The sequence below is a fragment of the Rosa rugosa genome, chromosome 5 (genome assembly GCF_958449725.1).
Source record: "Rosa rugosa chromosome 5, drRosRugo1.1, whole genome shotgun sequence".
NCBI lineage: Eukaryota > Viridiplantae > Streptophyta > Magnoliopsida > Rosales > Rosaceae > Rosa > Rosa rugosa.
In genome coordinates this window covers 45,018,400-45,036,065 of record NC_084824.1, presented here as the reverse complement: position 1 = coordinate 45,036,065, position 17,666 = coordinate 45,018,400, and the positions used below count along the sequence as shown (strand labels likewise).

The following is a 17,666-nucleotide window of genomic DNA, read 5'->3' as shown; positions in this document are numbered from 1 at the left end:
CACTAAGTCAACATTAATGCAAACCCTAACTAAGTCAACATTAATGCAAACCCTAACAAATCCTCCCCTAAACTGAATTGCAGTGAGCAATCAGTTTAACTTGGAATCTCACAGACCCCAAGCAATTCACGTAGCTTCACAAAGCTCTCAAGTTTGAGTGGCTTAGTCATGACATCTGCCACTTGATCTTGAGAGCCACAATGCACCAACCTTACCTTGCCATCCCTTGTAAGTTCACGTAAATAATGAAAACGAACCTCAATATGTTTGCTACGGCCATGCAGAACTGGATTTTTAGAGAGCTTGATGGTTGAGCTGTTGTCACATAGGATAGTGATGCAGCTGTCTTGAGAATGACCAAGTTTGTCTAACACTCTGCTTAACCAAATACCCTGAGTAGCACATGAGACTGCAGCTACATATTCTGCCTCTGTAGTTGACAAGGTAACAATCGGCTGCTTCTTGGAAGTCCAGGACACTGCCCCTCCACTCAGTGAGAACACATAGCCGGAGGTGCTTTTCCGGTCATCCACATCTCCTGCATAATCACTATCCGTATAGGCTAGCAAATTACCAGAGATGTCCTTCCGATCATTCACATTTCCTGCATACTTACTATCCGTATAGGCTAGTAAATTCCCATCACCTCTCCTTTTGTAACAAACTCCCAAGTTAACTGTGCCTTGCACATACCGAAGCACTCTCTTCACAGCTTGCAAGTGCATTTCAGTTGGTCTAGCCATGAATCTGCTAGCAAGACTAACCACATACATCAAATCCGGCCTTGTTACTGTCAAGTACATCAAACTTCCCACCATTTGTTTGTACATGGTCGCATCAACTTTGTTACCTGCCTCATCCTTTGACAATTTCACCCCATTTTGTTGAGGAGAATAGGCTGCGGTGAGTTGCCTTTTGATCCCACTGGACTTGCAGAACTCATTAAACTCCACTGATGTGAATTCTCCTCCCCTATCAGTTCTCAAACAAAGAATAGACGAGCCTGTCTCTTTCTCTACTAAGTTCTTGTATTGTTTGAACATAGTAAAGGTGTCCGATTTCTCCTTCAAGAAATATACCCACATCTTTCTGGTGCAATCATCAATGAAGTTTAAAACATACCTCTTGTTGCTATTTGATTGTGGCGTAATTGGTCCACAGAGATCTGCATGAATTAGTTGCAATCGTTGTGACGCTCTCCACATGCTTTTCTTCGGGAAGGAGTCTCTGCATTGCTTTCCCACCAAGCAATCAGAACACACCCTTGTAGGAGCCACGACTTGTGGAAGCCCTTTGACCATTTTCTTGTAGTGCAAGGTCCTGAGTCCCTTGTAACTCAAATGGCCATATCTACGGTGCCATAAGTGTGCCAAGTCTTCTGTGCTTGTTTGCAGGCACGTTGGGGAATCCGAGAGCACAACTGCAGCAAGGATGATAAACATTCGATTCGCAGACATAGGAGTTTGCATAATTAACCCCTTTCTTTCATGATACACTCTACACTCCCCATGCTGTATGAGAATTGCCAAGCCTTTTTCTTGTAGTTGCCCTATACTCAACAGGTTGTTTCTCAACTCAGGAATATAATACACATCACTTATTACCTGAGTCATGCCATGAACCTCTAGCTTGATGTTTCCCTTCCCTGTCACTGCCATTCTGGTGTTGTTGCCAAGCTTTACTGAATGCTTGAAGGTCTCATCGAGATTTGAGAACCATTTTCTGTTGCCACACATATGGTTACTGCATCCACTGTCCAGGAACCACACATCTTCTCGCTTTGAATTGTTCATTTCCACATAGGCCATTAGCAAGAGCTCCTCCTCCGCTTCAAACTCAGCATAGTTTGCTGTCTTTTCCCAGTTAGGACACTCGTATTGAAAGTGCCCTAGCTTATGACATTTATAGCATTCCACTAGGGCTTTATTGAATCCCTGTCTGCCTCTTCCTCGTCCCCTTCCTCTGAACATTCCACGACCTCTACCTCTTGCACCAGAGGTGTCTTCATGTGTCACTTTCAGAGCTTGCAAAGCTTGCTCATCTCCAACATCATGTGCATGCATGCGTTGCTCATGCACCAAGAGACTGCTTTGAAGTTCATCAATAGTCATGGCTGTGAGATCGTTGGACTCCTCGATCGAGCACACCACATAATCATACTTGCGAGTCAAGGATCGCAAGATCTTTTCCACAATCACCAAATCTCCCATTCTCTCCCCATGTCCCTTCATTTTGTTTGCCACTGTAAGTGTACGAGCAAAATACTCATTCACTTTCTCACCCTCTCTCATGCCAAGAACTTCAAACTCCCTTCTGAGTGTTTGTAACTGAGCTCTCTTAACCTTCGTTGAGCCTTGAAATTTCTGTCTCATCGAGTCCCAAATTCCTTTTGCGGTCTCCTTGCTCAAGATGGTTTCCAGGATGGTTCTGTCGATGGCCTGGAACAAGTAATTTTTGACCTTCAAGTCTTTTAGTCTTGCATCTTCTCTTAACTTCCGTTGAGCTTCTGTCTCCTCTCCTCCCTCTGCTGCAGCTGCTGGAATACCAATCTCCACCATGTGCCAATACTCCTTCGAACGAAGAAAGTTCTCCATGAGCATGGCCCAATGGTCATAATGACCATCAAACCGAGGTATTGCTGGCTGCACAAAGTTGGTTTCTGCCATGCTAGCTCTTCTCTCCTTTCTCTAAATCACTCACCTTGCCTTACAAGAAACTGCGGTTTCTTAGGTTTCTCAGTCAGGCCCCTCTATGGGGCTCTGATACCAAATTTGTTGGATATGAAATGCAAGGTCTAAACCACAAACTGGAGAATAACCTCATATATTCATTATTGGAAGAGATGGCATATATAGCCTTACAACGATGAAAGCGAAATAGCAGCCCATGCACCGTACAACTCTGATGCGTGGTACACGATTACAGGAAGAAGTCAAAACCCTAACTAACCCCTAACAACTAGGGTTTATTCAACAGCATTAAAGATAAACCTATCTTATCACTAAGTCAACATTAATGCAAACCCTAACTAAGTCAACATTAATGCAAACCCTAACAAAGAAATCGTCTGCTTCTTTAGTCATCTCATCCACTTTAGTCAGCCAGTTCTGGACACCTGCTTCAATTTTTCTACCCATTCTTTCCTCTCTTTCAACAGCACGCTTCATGCTTTCTCTGGCATCACCCAAGTCATCTACTTGACTCTCTAGTTTTTTGAGGTTCTTGTTGTAGTGGATTACATAACCCACTTGACGTATAACTGGTGCAACTGTGAACTCAGCAATCTTTCCAACAATTCCAGTACCAATTGCAACAAGAAAATCCATGTCTGTTACTGAATACAAACGAATCAAATAAGATCAGGGTTGCAACAAAACTTGATATTCAACTCAAAGAATGGACGAAAGAAACAAAGGTCATCAAATCTGGGTATGACTTACTAAAGGTTCAGAGGATTTAAGATTCAAATCTGGTACTGGAATTGATATTCAACTCAAAGAAAGGAAATCAGAATTTTGCTAATTTTGCTTTTTGGGTTTTAGTTATGTAGAAAGAAAAAAAAAAAAAAAAAAAAAAAAGAGAAACAGAGCAAATAAAATCAAAGAGGGATATTTATAAATGACTTGCACTACAAGAAAAAACACGTTTAGCAACTTGCAATTCACGTTGTCAATCACTTTTGACAACGTTTGGCGCATGTTGTAGATGCCAGAGTCATTAAAAGTCCATGAGTCCTTAACATCGCGCTTTGCACGTTGTCAAAAAGAGGCGACGCACGTTGTTGTAATTATTCAACAATGAGCTCTGCACGTTGTCATAAATTTTCGACAACGTTTCAAGTGTATGTTGTAAGTTTTAACAACACTCTCAGCATGTTGTCTTTAGTTTTCGACAGCATACATGGTATGTTGTCATATTACTGAATACGTTGTTATAATGTTTCAATATATATTATTGCACCCAATTTGCTGGGTTCTTTCCTTTACCTTTCTCGATTACTCTGTAAACATTCACCATTACTTGAGCACATTCCCATGCCAATATTAGTAGACTAACCATGTAAAAGAAAAATATACATTTCATTAAGAGTACCATATTGTCTAATAGATATATTCCTAACAAAAAATGCAAGACAAAGTACTGAATCCTTTGTGGATCATTGGTAATTGACAAAACAAGCATTGTTGTGACTACAAATATCATAAATTAAGAGGAAGTTCAATGGATCCTATCGGGTTCTAATGCTCTGTGCAGTTTTTCCAGTAACTTCAAGAATCCTAGCAGCTGGTTTGGCCAACGAAACCTGTAATATCTAAAGCTATGCCTGCGCGATAGATACTGAAAACATGAAAGCATTGTCCAACAGTCAGGAAACTAACACCAATCATCTGTGTGTTTTAGGTTATTAAATCGATTAACCTGTGGAGTGACATTTAAAAGGAAACAAAGATGATTAGTTTATTATTACTGCATCCCAGCAATAAATTACCTTAGAGCACAACAGGAAGACCATGTTGCAACAGATTCTCCTGCTGCAAGAATCCCCTTTCTAAGCATCCATGGACTGCTGGAAAAGCTATGCAAATGAAAACCTAAAAGTTAATGTAACCAAAATGTATGGAGTACAGAGCAACATTTGCCATGCAACTTCTAGCCTTCTGCTCAAAACCATTATGTGCATTACCCTAGTGAAATACATGACCAAAACAATATCTTTGAACCTGTGTTCTTTACTCAACATTTATAGTTTTACCCGACTATCCAATTACCAATAATGGAGTAACGATAGCAGCTAACTGCTTGACTACTTGCAGCTTTCTATCAAAAACATTCTGCTAGACAATACCTTTGATTGCCTTTACCATTTCCAACAGATCAAAAGCCTGAACATGATCACATAAAAGAAGGGCATAAATTCAAAGCACTGTATAGTAATAATTAAGTTGAAGATTACTTTAAGGCAACAAACCAACCTTAGAGATAGAAGTAAACCAGGCCTGCAAATAAGAAAATAAGTAAGCCCCTTGCAGATCCATGTCGGCATACCACATTTTGCATCATCTGCATATACACAACCACATTAACATCAATCTGATCGATCGTTATGCAAATTACACAAACCGAAACATCAAACGTTGCCACAAATACCTGATACACCATCCATTAGACCATCACTCTCAGAGGATGATTCCCAATACAGCTAAAATTAAAGTATTTCAAATTCACTCTCAAAACCACTTTTATCTAATTCTCATGAACATTCATTATACTGTCCACAGTTGTACACAGTAAGACTGCAATGTCTCATACTCACATCCTTCAATCGAATTTTTATATCAATTTCACTATCTAGCATGAATCATCTTTATTTTCAATGCATACCTAGTGTTCGACAATATGCCAATTCAGGAGGAACAAGCAAACATGAAGAAGCAAATGAATAACAGTGTTTTGCAGCTGCGAGGCTAAAAGCTGAGTTCTTCAAACAATTTTCAAGCTAAACAACATGCTGTGCTGATTAGAACGCAATAGGAACCAAGACGATGAAATTGAAGGTGCGAAACAGTGGAACACCTAATATGAAGAAAGAACGAAGTACCTTCGTAGCCGTAAACGCCAGAAATCCGGCCATCGAAATGCTTCGGAGATTGACAACCGAGGTCGGCAGTGAAAGTGGAGTCAGTGGCGCAGTCGCCGGAGCCGAGGCAGAGGATGAGCTGGTAAGGACGTAGCTGACGCTGGGCGGCACGTGGGAGGTACGCGAATGATTGGAGGACCACAGCCGAGGCAGAGTCGATCCTGCCGTCGGCCAAGTGGCTGAGCGGGATGTGCTCGACGGCGGCGACGCCGGAGAAGTGGTCTTGCTTCATGGCGAAGTCGTCGATGCAATTGAGAGCGACGGCGGAGGGAAGCCACGACATCGTTTCGTGCGGTTTAGGGTTTAAGCTGGTGAGGGCGAAGCCGTTTGAGAGAATGAGAGTCTAGAGCTTCAGAGTTCAATTCTTCAAGCCCAGGATTTTATACGTTTTGGATCTCTGATGGATTCAGAGGGCTGATTTTTTAATATTTTTTTTCTTTTTCTCTTTTTTTCTTTGAGAAAGATCGAGTTGAGTTTGTAGTGACTTTAGTCCACAGCCCACAGGTGCTTGTTGAGCACAATTGTTCTGCAAGTTTTCTTGTATCTTTTTTCTCAAAGTTTTAACAGTGTTCGCTGCACGTTGTTGTTTTGAAAATATTTAACAAGATGCATTTATACTTGTTAATGTTTTAATTGACAACTTAAAAATAAAAACGTGTAAGGTGAGTTGTCAATAACTAAATTAACAACATGCAAATGACGCATGTTGTGGTATACAGTTTTTAACAACACACATTGTTTGCCCGTTGTGGAAAACTATAAGCAACAACGAACATTTATAATATGTTGTAAATATGATGTTGTCGTAGACCATTTTTCTTGTAGTGTTGGAATACAATTGGTCCGTAATCCGTATATAAATTATTTTCCGAATCAAAGATTGTTTAATTTGGTCCGTAATCCATATCAAAGATTTCTTCTGGTTCCATCGCTGATTTCCAGGTTTCTTCTACACCATGGGCTTTCGTTTCTCTTTGTAATCTAGGGCTTTATCGTTTAGTTTTTGGGTTTCTCGACTTTCAATTTGGGGAGCCAGTTATGTGATATTATCCTTGATAATTCTTCATTTGCTTCTGCAATTGCTGCATCAAATGTGATGTGATTGGCCTGCTGGCTTGCATTTTTTCCATTTGAGGGATGTTGTTTATTGTTTGCCGGTGTTTTGAGTTTTGGGTTTCATACATGTCAGAGCAAACAAGAAGCTCAGTGTTTAGGTTTCCACCTGATAAAGCCTCAGTTTTTGTTTCTTACTCAATGTTAGATATCTACACTTCAACTGGAAGAAACCCAGTTGACATATTCATAAGTTTAATTGGCCCCAAAATCATCAAGATAGGGCATAAACTCTGCATTTGAATAGTCTTGGTGGGATTGGATATGGTTTCTTTGCTCCCCCTTCTTGCTAGTTTCTATCTGCGACTATAAGTTGAGAATATGTTCAATATATGGTTCACCAAGTCTCTATTTGATTTAGGAAATCAAAATGTGTGAATTGTGAACGCATGTATGATGAAGTTGATTACAAATCATTACTTGTAAAAATTGTCTTTTTTATTTTTAAACTTGATCAGCTACTGGATTTAATTATCATGTATTGATGGGGTTTGCTAAAACTCTCTGTTTTATTGGAGCATAAAGACTTGGAAGTTCAACATTGTGGTCATCTCTGTGTTTTTTATATAGTTTTTGGTTGCAAGTGGTGTTTGTGCGGCAATTGGGCAACTGTTCAAGCCCTTAACTAGTGTAATTCTGTATGGGAAAGAGTTTGATTTCAAGGCAACCTCTGGCGGCTTCCCTTCCACTTATTCCTCTGTAAGCTATAAGAATCTTTTTCGACATTGGGTTTAAACGGTGACTGGCTGCTGTAGAAGGAAGCTGGTTTGGTGCTTGGGGTCTGGAAATTTTTTATCCAATCATGTAACTTTATAATCAAATAATTCATCATACTCTCTGTTGGATACTATCTAATGCCGGAATTGCTTTTGTTGTTGTTTTCTCCATGTGTAGTTTGGCCTTGAAAGGTATGCACCATTTCCTTCGTTTTGCACAGACATTTGTTCGAAAATTAAACTATTAAATTGATATTCAGTTCATGACTGTATTATTATTAGGGAAAAATTCACCAACAGTGTCTGGACACTTAGGGGACTTTCAGAATGATACCTGAACTTACAAAGTTATCAATGTGATACCTGAACTCATTTTTTCGTATCAACATCGTACCTATGACCAATTTCCGTAACGGCTCCGTGACGGAAATTGGCCGTAGGTATCACATTGATACGAAAAAATGAGTCCAGGTATCACATTGATAACTTTGTAAGTTCAGGTATCATTCTGAAAGTCCCCTAAGTGTCCAGACACCGTTGGTGAATTTTTCCCAATTTTGCACGTGCGATGCATGTGAGTCACTTAATGAAGACAAAAGGACCGATTTACCATCAAATTCTTTCTTTCTTTTCTTTTCTTTTTTTTCTTTATTCTTCTTTCCTTTTTCTTTCTTTCTTTCTTCTTCTTCTTTCTGGTTTCTTCTTCCCCTGATTTGAATCGTCAAGATTCAAATCATCTTGCTCGTCCGATTCCCACCGCCGATTGCCGATCAAACACCGCCGCTGCGTCTCAATCCACCTTCATGCACCACAGATGTTTCTGGTTCACCCAACTTAAAATCCTATAGCAAATTGAAATTGTGCATTGAGGCTTCACCTCTCACTCCGAGTTCATCCCCGCCGCCGCCGCCAATGACTTGACCACCACCACTCTCGTTCTCTCCTCCGACCCCCTTTTATACACCATTGATCAGAAACTCAGACCCCGCCCGCCCTCCACTCTCAAATCATAGCTCCAATCCCACCCCTCCATCCTTTCCTTCGTTCCCGACATGCAACACCACCTCCACACCATCCTCACCTGCAACTTCATCGGTTTAGCTGACAACTTCGGCCTCTAGCCCAACTTCGATCAGAGGCAATTTTAGGCAGACAAAGATTAACAACTTCGGCCTCCACACCATCCTCACCTGCAGAAAATTCGAGCTGTTCTTATTCACCAGCTTCGCCACTCCGCTGCTACCCACCATTGTGCCTCGCCGATTAGTAGACAAAGAACTCGGAGCCTCCACCATCAAGAAATTGAGGCTCACGTTCTGCGTGTCCTGCGCGGCGGATATCGGCATCGTCAGAGAAAATGTTGTATGAACATAAATTTAGTTTGGGTTCCACGGTGGCAGCTAGTCGAGCTCGTTGATTGCGGCCTTGGCTTTCTTGATTAGCCAATTGACGACCTTGCTAGGCTAGTCGTATCCAAGCCGGTCCTGCATGTCGTAGAATTGAATGGCGGTGTGGGCGACGAGCCTGATGTTGCGGTCCCTGGGGCCTTTGGTGGTGCAAACCTTGCTGTGGCGGTCCTTCCGGCCGGTGGCCCTTACAATGTGGCCTTGATCCTCCACGATTTCGCTAGCGGTGGAGGAAGAAGCAGTCCTTATCCCCAACGACGTTGTTGTGCGGTGGTGGAGGTTGTTGTGGTCAAGTCATTGGCGACGGCGGCGGGGATGAACTCGGAGTGAGAGGTGAAGCCTCAATGCACAATTTCAATTTGCTATAGGATTTGAAGTTGGGGGAACCAGAAACATCTGTGGTGCATGAAGGTGGATTGAGACGCAGCGGCGGTGTTTGATCGGCGATCGGCGGTGGGAATCGGACGAGCAAGATGATTTGAATCTTGATGATTCAAATCAGGGGAAGAAGAAACCAGAAAAGAAGAAGAAGAAAGAAAGAAGAATAAAGAAAAAAAGAAAAGAAAAGAAAGAAAGAATTTGAGGGTAAATCGGTCATTTTGTCTTCATTAAGTGACTCACGTGCATCGCACGTGCAAAATTGGGAAAAATTCACCAACGGTGTCTGGACACTCAGGGACTTTCAGAATGATACCTGAACTTACAAAGTTATCAATGTGATACCTGGACTCATTTTTTCGTATCAATGTGATACCTACGGCCAATTTCCGTCACGGAGCCGTTACGGAAATTGGTCATAGGTACGATATTGATACGAAAAAATGAGTCTAGGTATCACATTGATAACTTTGTAAGTTCAGGTATCATTTTGAAAGTCCCCTAAGTGTCCAGACACCGTTGGTGAATTTTTTCCTTATTATTATTATTATTATTTTTTTTTTTTTTTTTAATCAGGGACTTCCGGATTCAGTATTTGGCTTTAGTTTATGCTAGTCTTGTAATATATGATGCCCAGCTATCAATGTCCACATCTCTCTTTCTCTATCCATCTTTTCCTTGATCCTATTAATTTGATACAACATTTTTTGATAACTAAAGATTGGAGCTGAGATACTCTTTAGTGATTAACGAACCTGAGGGTATATGCCATTTATTTCAGCTTGCTTACAGCCAAAAGTGCTTGTAATAAGCGGTTTGTATGAAGAGGAATGTTAACATGACTCTGTACTTGTTAACCATGTTATATCTGAATACCTGCTTAGGATGCTCACCAGCATACGGTTGATGTTACCAAAGTATACAAGAAAATTAGCTTTTATCTGATGGGTTCTAGTCCAGAGCTTATGTTTAGACAGATGGCAACAAAGGCACCAACAGTAGCTTATTTCTTACGATGGGTTCGATGTGAAATTTCAATGGGTTTGTCGTGTCTTGTGGCTGCGACATCTATAGCATAGGTGTGTTCGATGTGAAATTTCGATTAGTCCGTTAGATTTGGGGTGCTAAGGTTGTCTTGGTGGTGGTGCTTAGGCTCTCGTCCATGGCTTTTTGGGGTGGGGGGACCGCCGGAGGTAGAAGTTGCAGCGATGGTGATAAGTGTAGCATTGGCGATGATGTTCAGGGTGGTGGTGGCCTGTTTGTTAATGGTGTTGGTCATGAAGGTGGTGGCCTGGTGTTGGGGTGGGTTTGTATAGAGGCTGCTAGGATTGCTTGATTAGGTTGATCTCCTCTATTTTACCCCTTCTAAGTTTAGGAACTAGGTCCAAAGCTTCAAGAAGCTTTGTAGCGTCTTCCCTTAAGCTCCCCCGCAATAATGTTGGCCTGTTGCGGCAGCATGCTTCTTGTGATACATAGACAGAAACTTCATATAGCATTGATAGATGAACAAAAGTACATGAAAAGGCTTGCAAGAAGGCATGTGGTGTGGGAGCTAAAAATACATGAGTTGCAGAAGATGAGAGCTTGCTATTAGGGGTGGGCAAAAAAGCTCGTAAGGCCGAAAAACCGGCCCGGACCGCATGGTTCGGTCCGGGTTTGCAAAAAAAATTTGTTAAAATTTTCTGGTCTGGTCCGGTCCGGTCTCGGTCCAAGGTTTTGAAATATAATAAAGCCCGTTGGGCCTGACTATTAATTAATAAATATTTTTTTTATAGTTTTTATTAGTCTTCCTTCCCTTTTTTCTTTTCCTCCTTCTCTTTCCACGGGTCTTCTGCTCCAGATTTTCTTCTCTTCCCTTTATTCTTCTCTTCAATTATGCTCTGCTTCTCTTCCCAGATATATCCATCTCTGGCGACCCAGATATATCAACACCATCATGAGGGTCTCTCCCTTCCAAAACCAGTCTTAATTGGTCTCCTACTTCCATGGTAAAACACCTCTCTTTCATTATCCACCACCAAATTCTCTGAGGATTGAATTGGCTCTGCTCTTTCAATGGGTTTTCCAACTCTTCGGGTTTGAATTCTCGATACCCATCAGCACCGCCGCTGAATTTGGTTGAGCTTGAAAGGGCTTAGGGATTTCAGAAGGGGAGGTCATCTTCGACCTTCAGCGACGGCCAATCGAGGCAAATAAAGGTTTAAACTTTAACATATGGTGAAGTTCAAAGACAACCCAAAACCTTTAGAATCTGGGTTGTTATCATCAGATTTGTTTTTGGGTTGTGCTTTAGAATCTGGGTTGTTATCATCAGATTTGTTTTTTTCTTTTTTTTTTGTAAGGCCAATTTGGGCCCAAAAGCCCGGTGACCCGGCCCAAAATTTTTTGGTCCGAGCTTACAATGGTCCCTGCCGATGAATATCTCGTTTTGGGCCTGGCAAATAGACATACGGGCTCGACCCGTGCCCAGTCCTACTTGCTATGGCTAAAGGTTTGTTGTGGTGTAATCTACTACAGTGAGGAGAGAATGGATTTTCGTGGTGATTGATGGGTTTAAGGTCATTTAGAGCTTGAAAATGGTTTTGGATTGGAGGCTGGGAATGCTTGGCCTGTTGCTTGAGGCTTGCTTGAAAGATGTATTGTTTAGAGGTTCTGAGATCTGTTGCCTAGAAGTTGTGTGATGTCCCTTTGTAGCAACTAGAAGCTTTAATTTATAGGCTGGAAGAGGTGAGGCCAAGATACAGGTTCATGGGATGAAACTATTTGACTTAAAAGAGAACTACAATAGTAAAGCCAAATCTACAGAATAAGACAATAACTGCATGGCTTAGAGGTAGTGTATGTTGTACTAGTTTGCTTGAATTATGATATTTGAGTAGCAGACTTCTAGGGAATAGCTGTTGTGGTTATAGTCTAAGTTGAATTAATAAAGGAGAAGTTAGAAGAGGTGATATATCTCATTGGGAAGAGTTGCATGTTACATTTTGCCTGAAAAACAGTTTAATCCCTTGCCTTTTAAATTAAACTGGATAGTCATTATTCTCTCTAATTCTCACACAACAAGTCCACAACATGCCTAAAATGACTATTATACCCTCACTTCATCTTTTTTTCAAATTTTTTTAATTCTTCTCTCTTTTTATTTATTTATTTATTTTTATATATTTTTCCTACTTCTCTCTCTCCTCCTAAAAACAAAACCCCTAAAACTCTCTCCCCCCCATATCCGGTATAGATCACCATCTTCGTCGCGATGAAGATCATGGCCTTGCGTGTTGTTATCGGATCTGGGCGTGGAATTTGGGTTACCCAGGGAACTCAGAGCTAGGTTTTTGCAGAAATCGAAGCTCACCGTCACCGGTAAATCTCCCAACGATTTCAAAATCGTGCCGAAAAAGTGATTGAACAAGAGGTTGAGCATGCATGAGAGACACATCAAGTTGCCGAAATCCTCTGGCATCGATCCGATGAAGCTGTTGTCAGAGAGGTTTATTGGAGGAGATTTTCCATATCGAACCAAATTTCGGTCGGAATATTAGAATTTTGCAGGTGAATTTGTTTTCGACGAGTATCAATCTCTGCAATTGCTTACAGTTTTTCAGACCTTTGTCTAAGGAATCGGAGAGGGAGTTGTTGGAGAGGTCGAGGTTATAGGTACAGTCAGTGTTCTAAAACTCGGCCACCCAGGCCGCCTAGGCGCTGGGCGGCGGCTCTTCGACTCGAGGAATGGCAAATCGGCAGAATTGGGCGGACTGAAGTTGGGCGGCCGCCTCGTCGGCCTAGGCGGGCGACTAGGCGCCTGGGCGGCCGAGTAGTTAGGCGCTAGGCGGGCTGTTTAGGCGGGTTACGGAGAACAACAAACATCCGAAACTCATTTCAAGATCCAAATTCTCACCGTAAACTCAAGTCCTCTTCGCAAGACCTCAGAAATCCAAACTCACCGATCAAATCAATTCTGATCGTGAAACTGAAGTTGCGGTGGAGACAGCTGTGGTTTTTCAAGCTTGGAAAAAATTGTGAAAGGGGAAGAGAGAGAGGATGAGAGCTCACCTTGGTCGATCGGAGTGAGAAGACAAGAGAATAGCAGAGAAGCGAATTGGGAATCAGATTAACCTGTCGAGTTTGACGATGTCATCTGTTGGGTTCTCCATATCTTTTTTTTTTTTCTGGGACTCTAGGTGTCCGAGTAGTCTACTGGAGAAGTTGAGTTTGTGGTTCAACTTGAATAGGGAACCCATATATTCCAGGTCAAGTGTTTGACCGGCATTGGAAACGGGAGTAAACTATATTTTATAAGAATATGCTTGTTAATCTTATCTTCTGTATATTATAGTAAGTCTTCATATATCTTCTAATAAAAAATTCTTTATATATACTTTAAGTCTACATATGGTTATATACACTTTTTTATACTTTGATATGCTATAAAAATAAATAAAAATTAAAAAATACAAAACCGCCTAGGCACCCGCCTAGCCGCCTGGGCGCTCCTCCCCAGCCTACCGCCCGACTAGCGCCTAGCGTTTTTTAGAACCTTGGGTACAGTGGTGGGCTGGGTTCTAGATCGGGCACCAAGTCGGGTTCTTTGGCTTTAGGTTAGTGTTTGTTCCTGTCTAGCTTTCGTAGAGGTGATAATGTGCTGGATTGATGTTGGTATAGCAATTGGAATTGGGATACCGTTTGTTTTTCCGCTAGAACAGGATAGAGTATAAATGAAATCTATGTATGTGGAACAAAAACACAAAGACAAAGGTGAAGCCAAAGGTTTTACGTGTGTTTTGAAAACAAATGCAAAAGATTGAAAAAAGTAAAATAACAAAAGCAAGACGTACAATATGTTTTTTTTAATATAATAATACACGAGATTGAGATTGATGCGGGAAGCATGAACACGATAGCAAGAGGCTCCATCAAGCGTCGAAAGCCATATGAGATGAGCTAGAATCCAGTAGCAATTACGGGCACAGCCGTAAGAAACATAAAGAAACTTCTCTAATATTTGGTTTTTTATTGATAACTTCAATCAAAATTACAATCTAAGAGGTGCTTTATATAGGGCACATAGCATAAACTTAATACAACTAGAAAACGTTAAGAACAATTTATTGTAGACTAAAACTAGGAAATCTAATTAAAACCTGATTAAATAAAAATTGAAAAATAGAATCCTAGATACTAAAGAATATTATGCTTGGAATCCCAATCAAGATTTTGCTCGAGAATCCCGATATATCCAAAAGAGTAATTTATGATTAATTCCATCATTAAGAAGCCTATTTGAATACCAATTTTCAATATTCAAATTATTCTTCTTAATGTGAAGACGCTTCTTTCTTTTCAAGAACTTTTGTTGAAATTGGCTAAAATCTCGTCCTACATCAGAGATCCACATGTCCCTTACAATCCCTTAAAACTATCCATTAAGTGAGCAAGACTATATAACTATCTTTTTGTCATTTTAGGCAAGACTGTGTAACAATAACTAACAACCTATTTATTGTTACTCTTGTTTAAACTGTGAATTGTATTGTCTATATGAGAGAGACTCTAGTGAGGACTTTCAAATCAACGGTTGGATGAGTGGTCTCAGTTTTAGTTGAAATATTAATTCTACAACTTACATGTCATCCAACCGTTTAAATATTAATCAAAGTAGGATCCAAAAGCAACCTAGATCCTAGATCCGGATTCGATGACGACCTGAACTCCAATCCAAAAACAACCGAACAAGCCTGATCTTCCGACTCCACTAACTACAAAGGAACACCAAACCCCTTCACCACCACCATGCCAGATTGGTGAAGGGATACGACGACCATCAACATAATCATAACTAATGACTCCAAGTAGCAGGCGGAAGCCCAAAAATAACTCCATACAAATGGAGCAGGTGCTAGATGCATCAATCCCGTAAGGGACACCGATCCCAAAACCCCTAGGACAACACTAATTACTTATTTGTGTCAGTAAATTTTGTAAAAATATAGTATCATACAACACACCCCACCCCCCAATGCAAACATATGTTTTTTTTTTTTTTTTGCATATCATCTTCCTCTTCTCTCTTTTTTAATCTTCCTCTTCTCTTTAGTTGTTCCTCTTTTTTTTTTTTTTTTTTTGGTATAAAATTTGTTATATGGATATTCAAACATATATAAACAATTAAATCTCTGATCTCTCAGAGAAAAGGAAATGAATGAACATACCTTTTATAACTCGATGTTTTTGTTATGAAGTAAACTGAAACGCAGAAAGAAGATGATCATGTACTAAAATCAAATCAAGTGAGATTGCAGAATATATCAGCCAGTAGATCTAAGATCAGTCATATATATCATCTATTGAAACGCAATTAATACCTGGTTCTTCTTTTTGTTTCTATGTGGTTATGATTTGGCATATAATCCGAAGTAAAACCAAAAGAAGGTTGATGTAAGATGCAGGGACACTCTCAAATCAGAGGGAAACTAAAAAGCTAGCTGCTATTAGTCTGCAGTCTGCACTTTAACCTTGGTTTGGTTTAGTTTACAGAGAGGAATGATGAGAGTCGATCGGTGAGTGAATACTTGAAAGTTGAGGAAGCAGCTATATAGCTAAAAAGCAACACTAGTGAGATTAAGCACGTACAGAGAGACCATTGTGAGGTGCAGAAGTCAATGAGCAAAAAATCACTTTCGTCATTACTTCATTTCCATGTGGGTTCAGTAAAGCTGCTGGGTCATTTACGACCGTGTGGGACGCGTTAATAATGATGGGTCTACGTACAATTATTGTTGTTACGTACTGTTTCTTTTCCACTGATCATATTCGGAGCAAGCTGCTGGTCAAGGACAACAAACAATCCACTGAGGATGCGAAACACATGCTTTATTTTTTTTTTCTTTGAAATAAAAGTAGAATCTCCTGGTTATTGTAGAAATCTCTAGTGGATCTGCAGCCCCCCATGGAGCGTAACCCACCAATTAAATATCTAAAAGTATTGAAGAAGTACGTATTCTCGCGAGTCGCGAATACGTTTTAAAATGGTTTTCTCATCTCAACATGTGATCTTGATTTTAATTACAAACGAGTAACAAGAATTAAATTACATACTTTTCGTACATCTTTCTCAAGCAACCAAACAGAGCAAGCCAAAATCAAATTGCCACAAAATAAGAAAAAGAAAGAGAGAGAAGAAGCAGATGTTAACAATGACAAAAGAACCACTTTGATGGGTGCAATTGAACTTAGCTTGTATATAAAATATATGTTAACAAAGAGCATAATCGATGAAAAGTGAAAAGGCTCAGACTTGTTTCATGAACATCCTATTTCTACTTCCAATCAGAATAGTTTACTTTCATTCCAGTAAAAAATTACAATAGCCGATCACAACATAAGAAATAAGAATTGCAGCGCCTGAACAATACACATACCAATGGCAATGCCACTCTAGATTCGCAGCTACCAACCAGAACAACCCACCCATTTCCAAAGTCTGGTTACCCCTCGAAATCAAACACTGCTACCACTAAAAATACTAGAATCGAATTAAAGTGGAGGATAGTTCAACCTCTGACTGCTAGTCAATTTACTACCAACAAAATTCTAATCTACCATGGACAAAGTTAACCAAGCAAAAATCTCAAACAAATTGATTCAAAGTTATTGATCCACGCCAACATCACCCCACCAGCCTTTGTATCTTGCTGCAAAATAGTGTGCTCCAACATGACACAAAAATCGATCGATGCCCAGACATACTTCCTTCTGCAATTGCACCACGCTTGTCGATTCAAACCAGAAACGAAAATCGCACTACAAATTTAACCTAAAAAAAATAGACAAAACTTAAATTGGTCCTAATTTTTTCTTCAAATAGGCCATGGTAAGATTATAACTTAATTGAATGGATTTGAATATATTTTTTTTTCGAGGAAAAGAGAAGATTTTATTACTAGATACGATTGAAATCGTACAAAAGGGCATCCAGGATGAACTCTGGAGCAATAGAGAACCATTCAAGGTGAACATTACATTCAAAACTATAATTAGCCAACCTATGTGCCACAGTGTTAGCCTGACGAGGAACATGTGAGAGGTTGAAGTCCCTGCTGGCAGCTAGCAGTCCTTGAATATCCACAATCAATGCACCCAAAGGAGATAGGTCTGGGGTTAAGGAATTAATAGTCTGTACTGCGACTAAACAATCACTTTCAATAGTAGCACGAGTAATACTCATAGCCTGCAACAATTCCAGCCCATTCTTCAAGGCAAGCAACTCAGCATGTAAGGGTGAGCTAACAAAATCCATTCGGAATGAGAAGCCAGCAATAAACTGTCCATGAGAGTTCCTGATCACACCTCCCGTGCCACCGTACTGAATCGAAGGTAGAAACGCTCCATCCACATTAATTTTCAAACACTCACCATCTG

At 40.4% G+C, this 17,666-nt stretch overlaps 1 protein-coding gene and 1 long non-coding RNA gene across 5 annotated transcripts; both read right to left on the bottom strand.

Annotated features, from left to right (window-relative positions):
- Nucleotides 1-2,866: 2,866 nt before the first annotated feature.
- Nucleotides 2,867-15,957, bottom strand: LOC133712436 (uncharacterized). Of its 2 annotated transcripts, none has more exons than XR_009847396.1 (3): nt 15,611-15,957; nt 15,458-15,491; nt 2,867-3,334 (listed from the first exon to the last, which is right to left on the bottom strand). It is a non-coding gene; the product is annotated as an uncharacterized LOC133712436 (long non-coding RNA). The 2 variants fall into 2 exon arrangements; XR_009847397.1 differs by having other exon boundaries at nt 2,867-3,328.
- LOC133707908 (uncharacterized) lies at nt 4,061-7,729 on the bottom strand. 3 transcript variants are annotated; one of them, XR_009845407.1, is made up of 5 exons: nt 5,600-7,729; nt 4,974-5,061; nt 4,847-4,883; nt 4,490-4,576; nt 4,061-4,338 (listed from the first exon to the last, which is right to left on the bottom strand). XR_009845407.1 is itself a non-coding variant. In XM_062133364.1 (4 exons), the coding sequence occupies exons 1-4, from the start codon at nt 5,919-5,921 to the stop codon at nt 4,219-4,221; spliced, it is 603 nt and encodes a 200-aa protein (XP_061989348.1). In that variant the 5' UTR covers nt 5,922-6,474; the 3' UTR covers nt 4,061-4,218. The 3 variants fall into 3 exon arrangements, 2 of the variants coding, with proteins under 2 accessions (XP_061989348.1, XP_061989349.1); XM_062133364.1 differs by lacking the exon at nt 4,847-4,883 and having other exon boundaries at nt 4,061-4,324; nt 5,600-6,474; XM_062133365.1 differs by lacking the exon at nt 4,847-4,883 and having other exon boundaries at nt 5,600-6,466.
- Nucleotides 15,958-17,666: the final 1,709 nt, after the last annotated feature.

Excerpts from the sequence above, each read along its gene's own strand:
- LOC133707908 (XM_062133364.1), bottom strand. The coding sequence starts at position 5,921 with ATGTCGTGGCTTCCCTCCGCCGTCGCTCTCAATTGCATCGACGACTTC. Across the intron at positions 4,577-4,973 it reads GGTTTACTTCTATCTCTAAG|CTTTTCCAGCAGTCCATGGA; the intron begins GTTGGTTTGTTG and ends TCATTTGCATAG. Across the intron at positions 4,325-4,489 it reads TCTTCCTGTTGTGCTCTAAG|GCATAGCTTTAGATATTACA; the intron begins GTAATTTATTGC and ends TCTATCGCGCAG.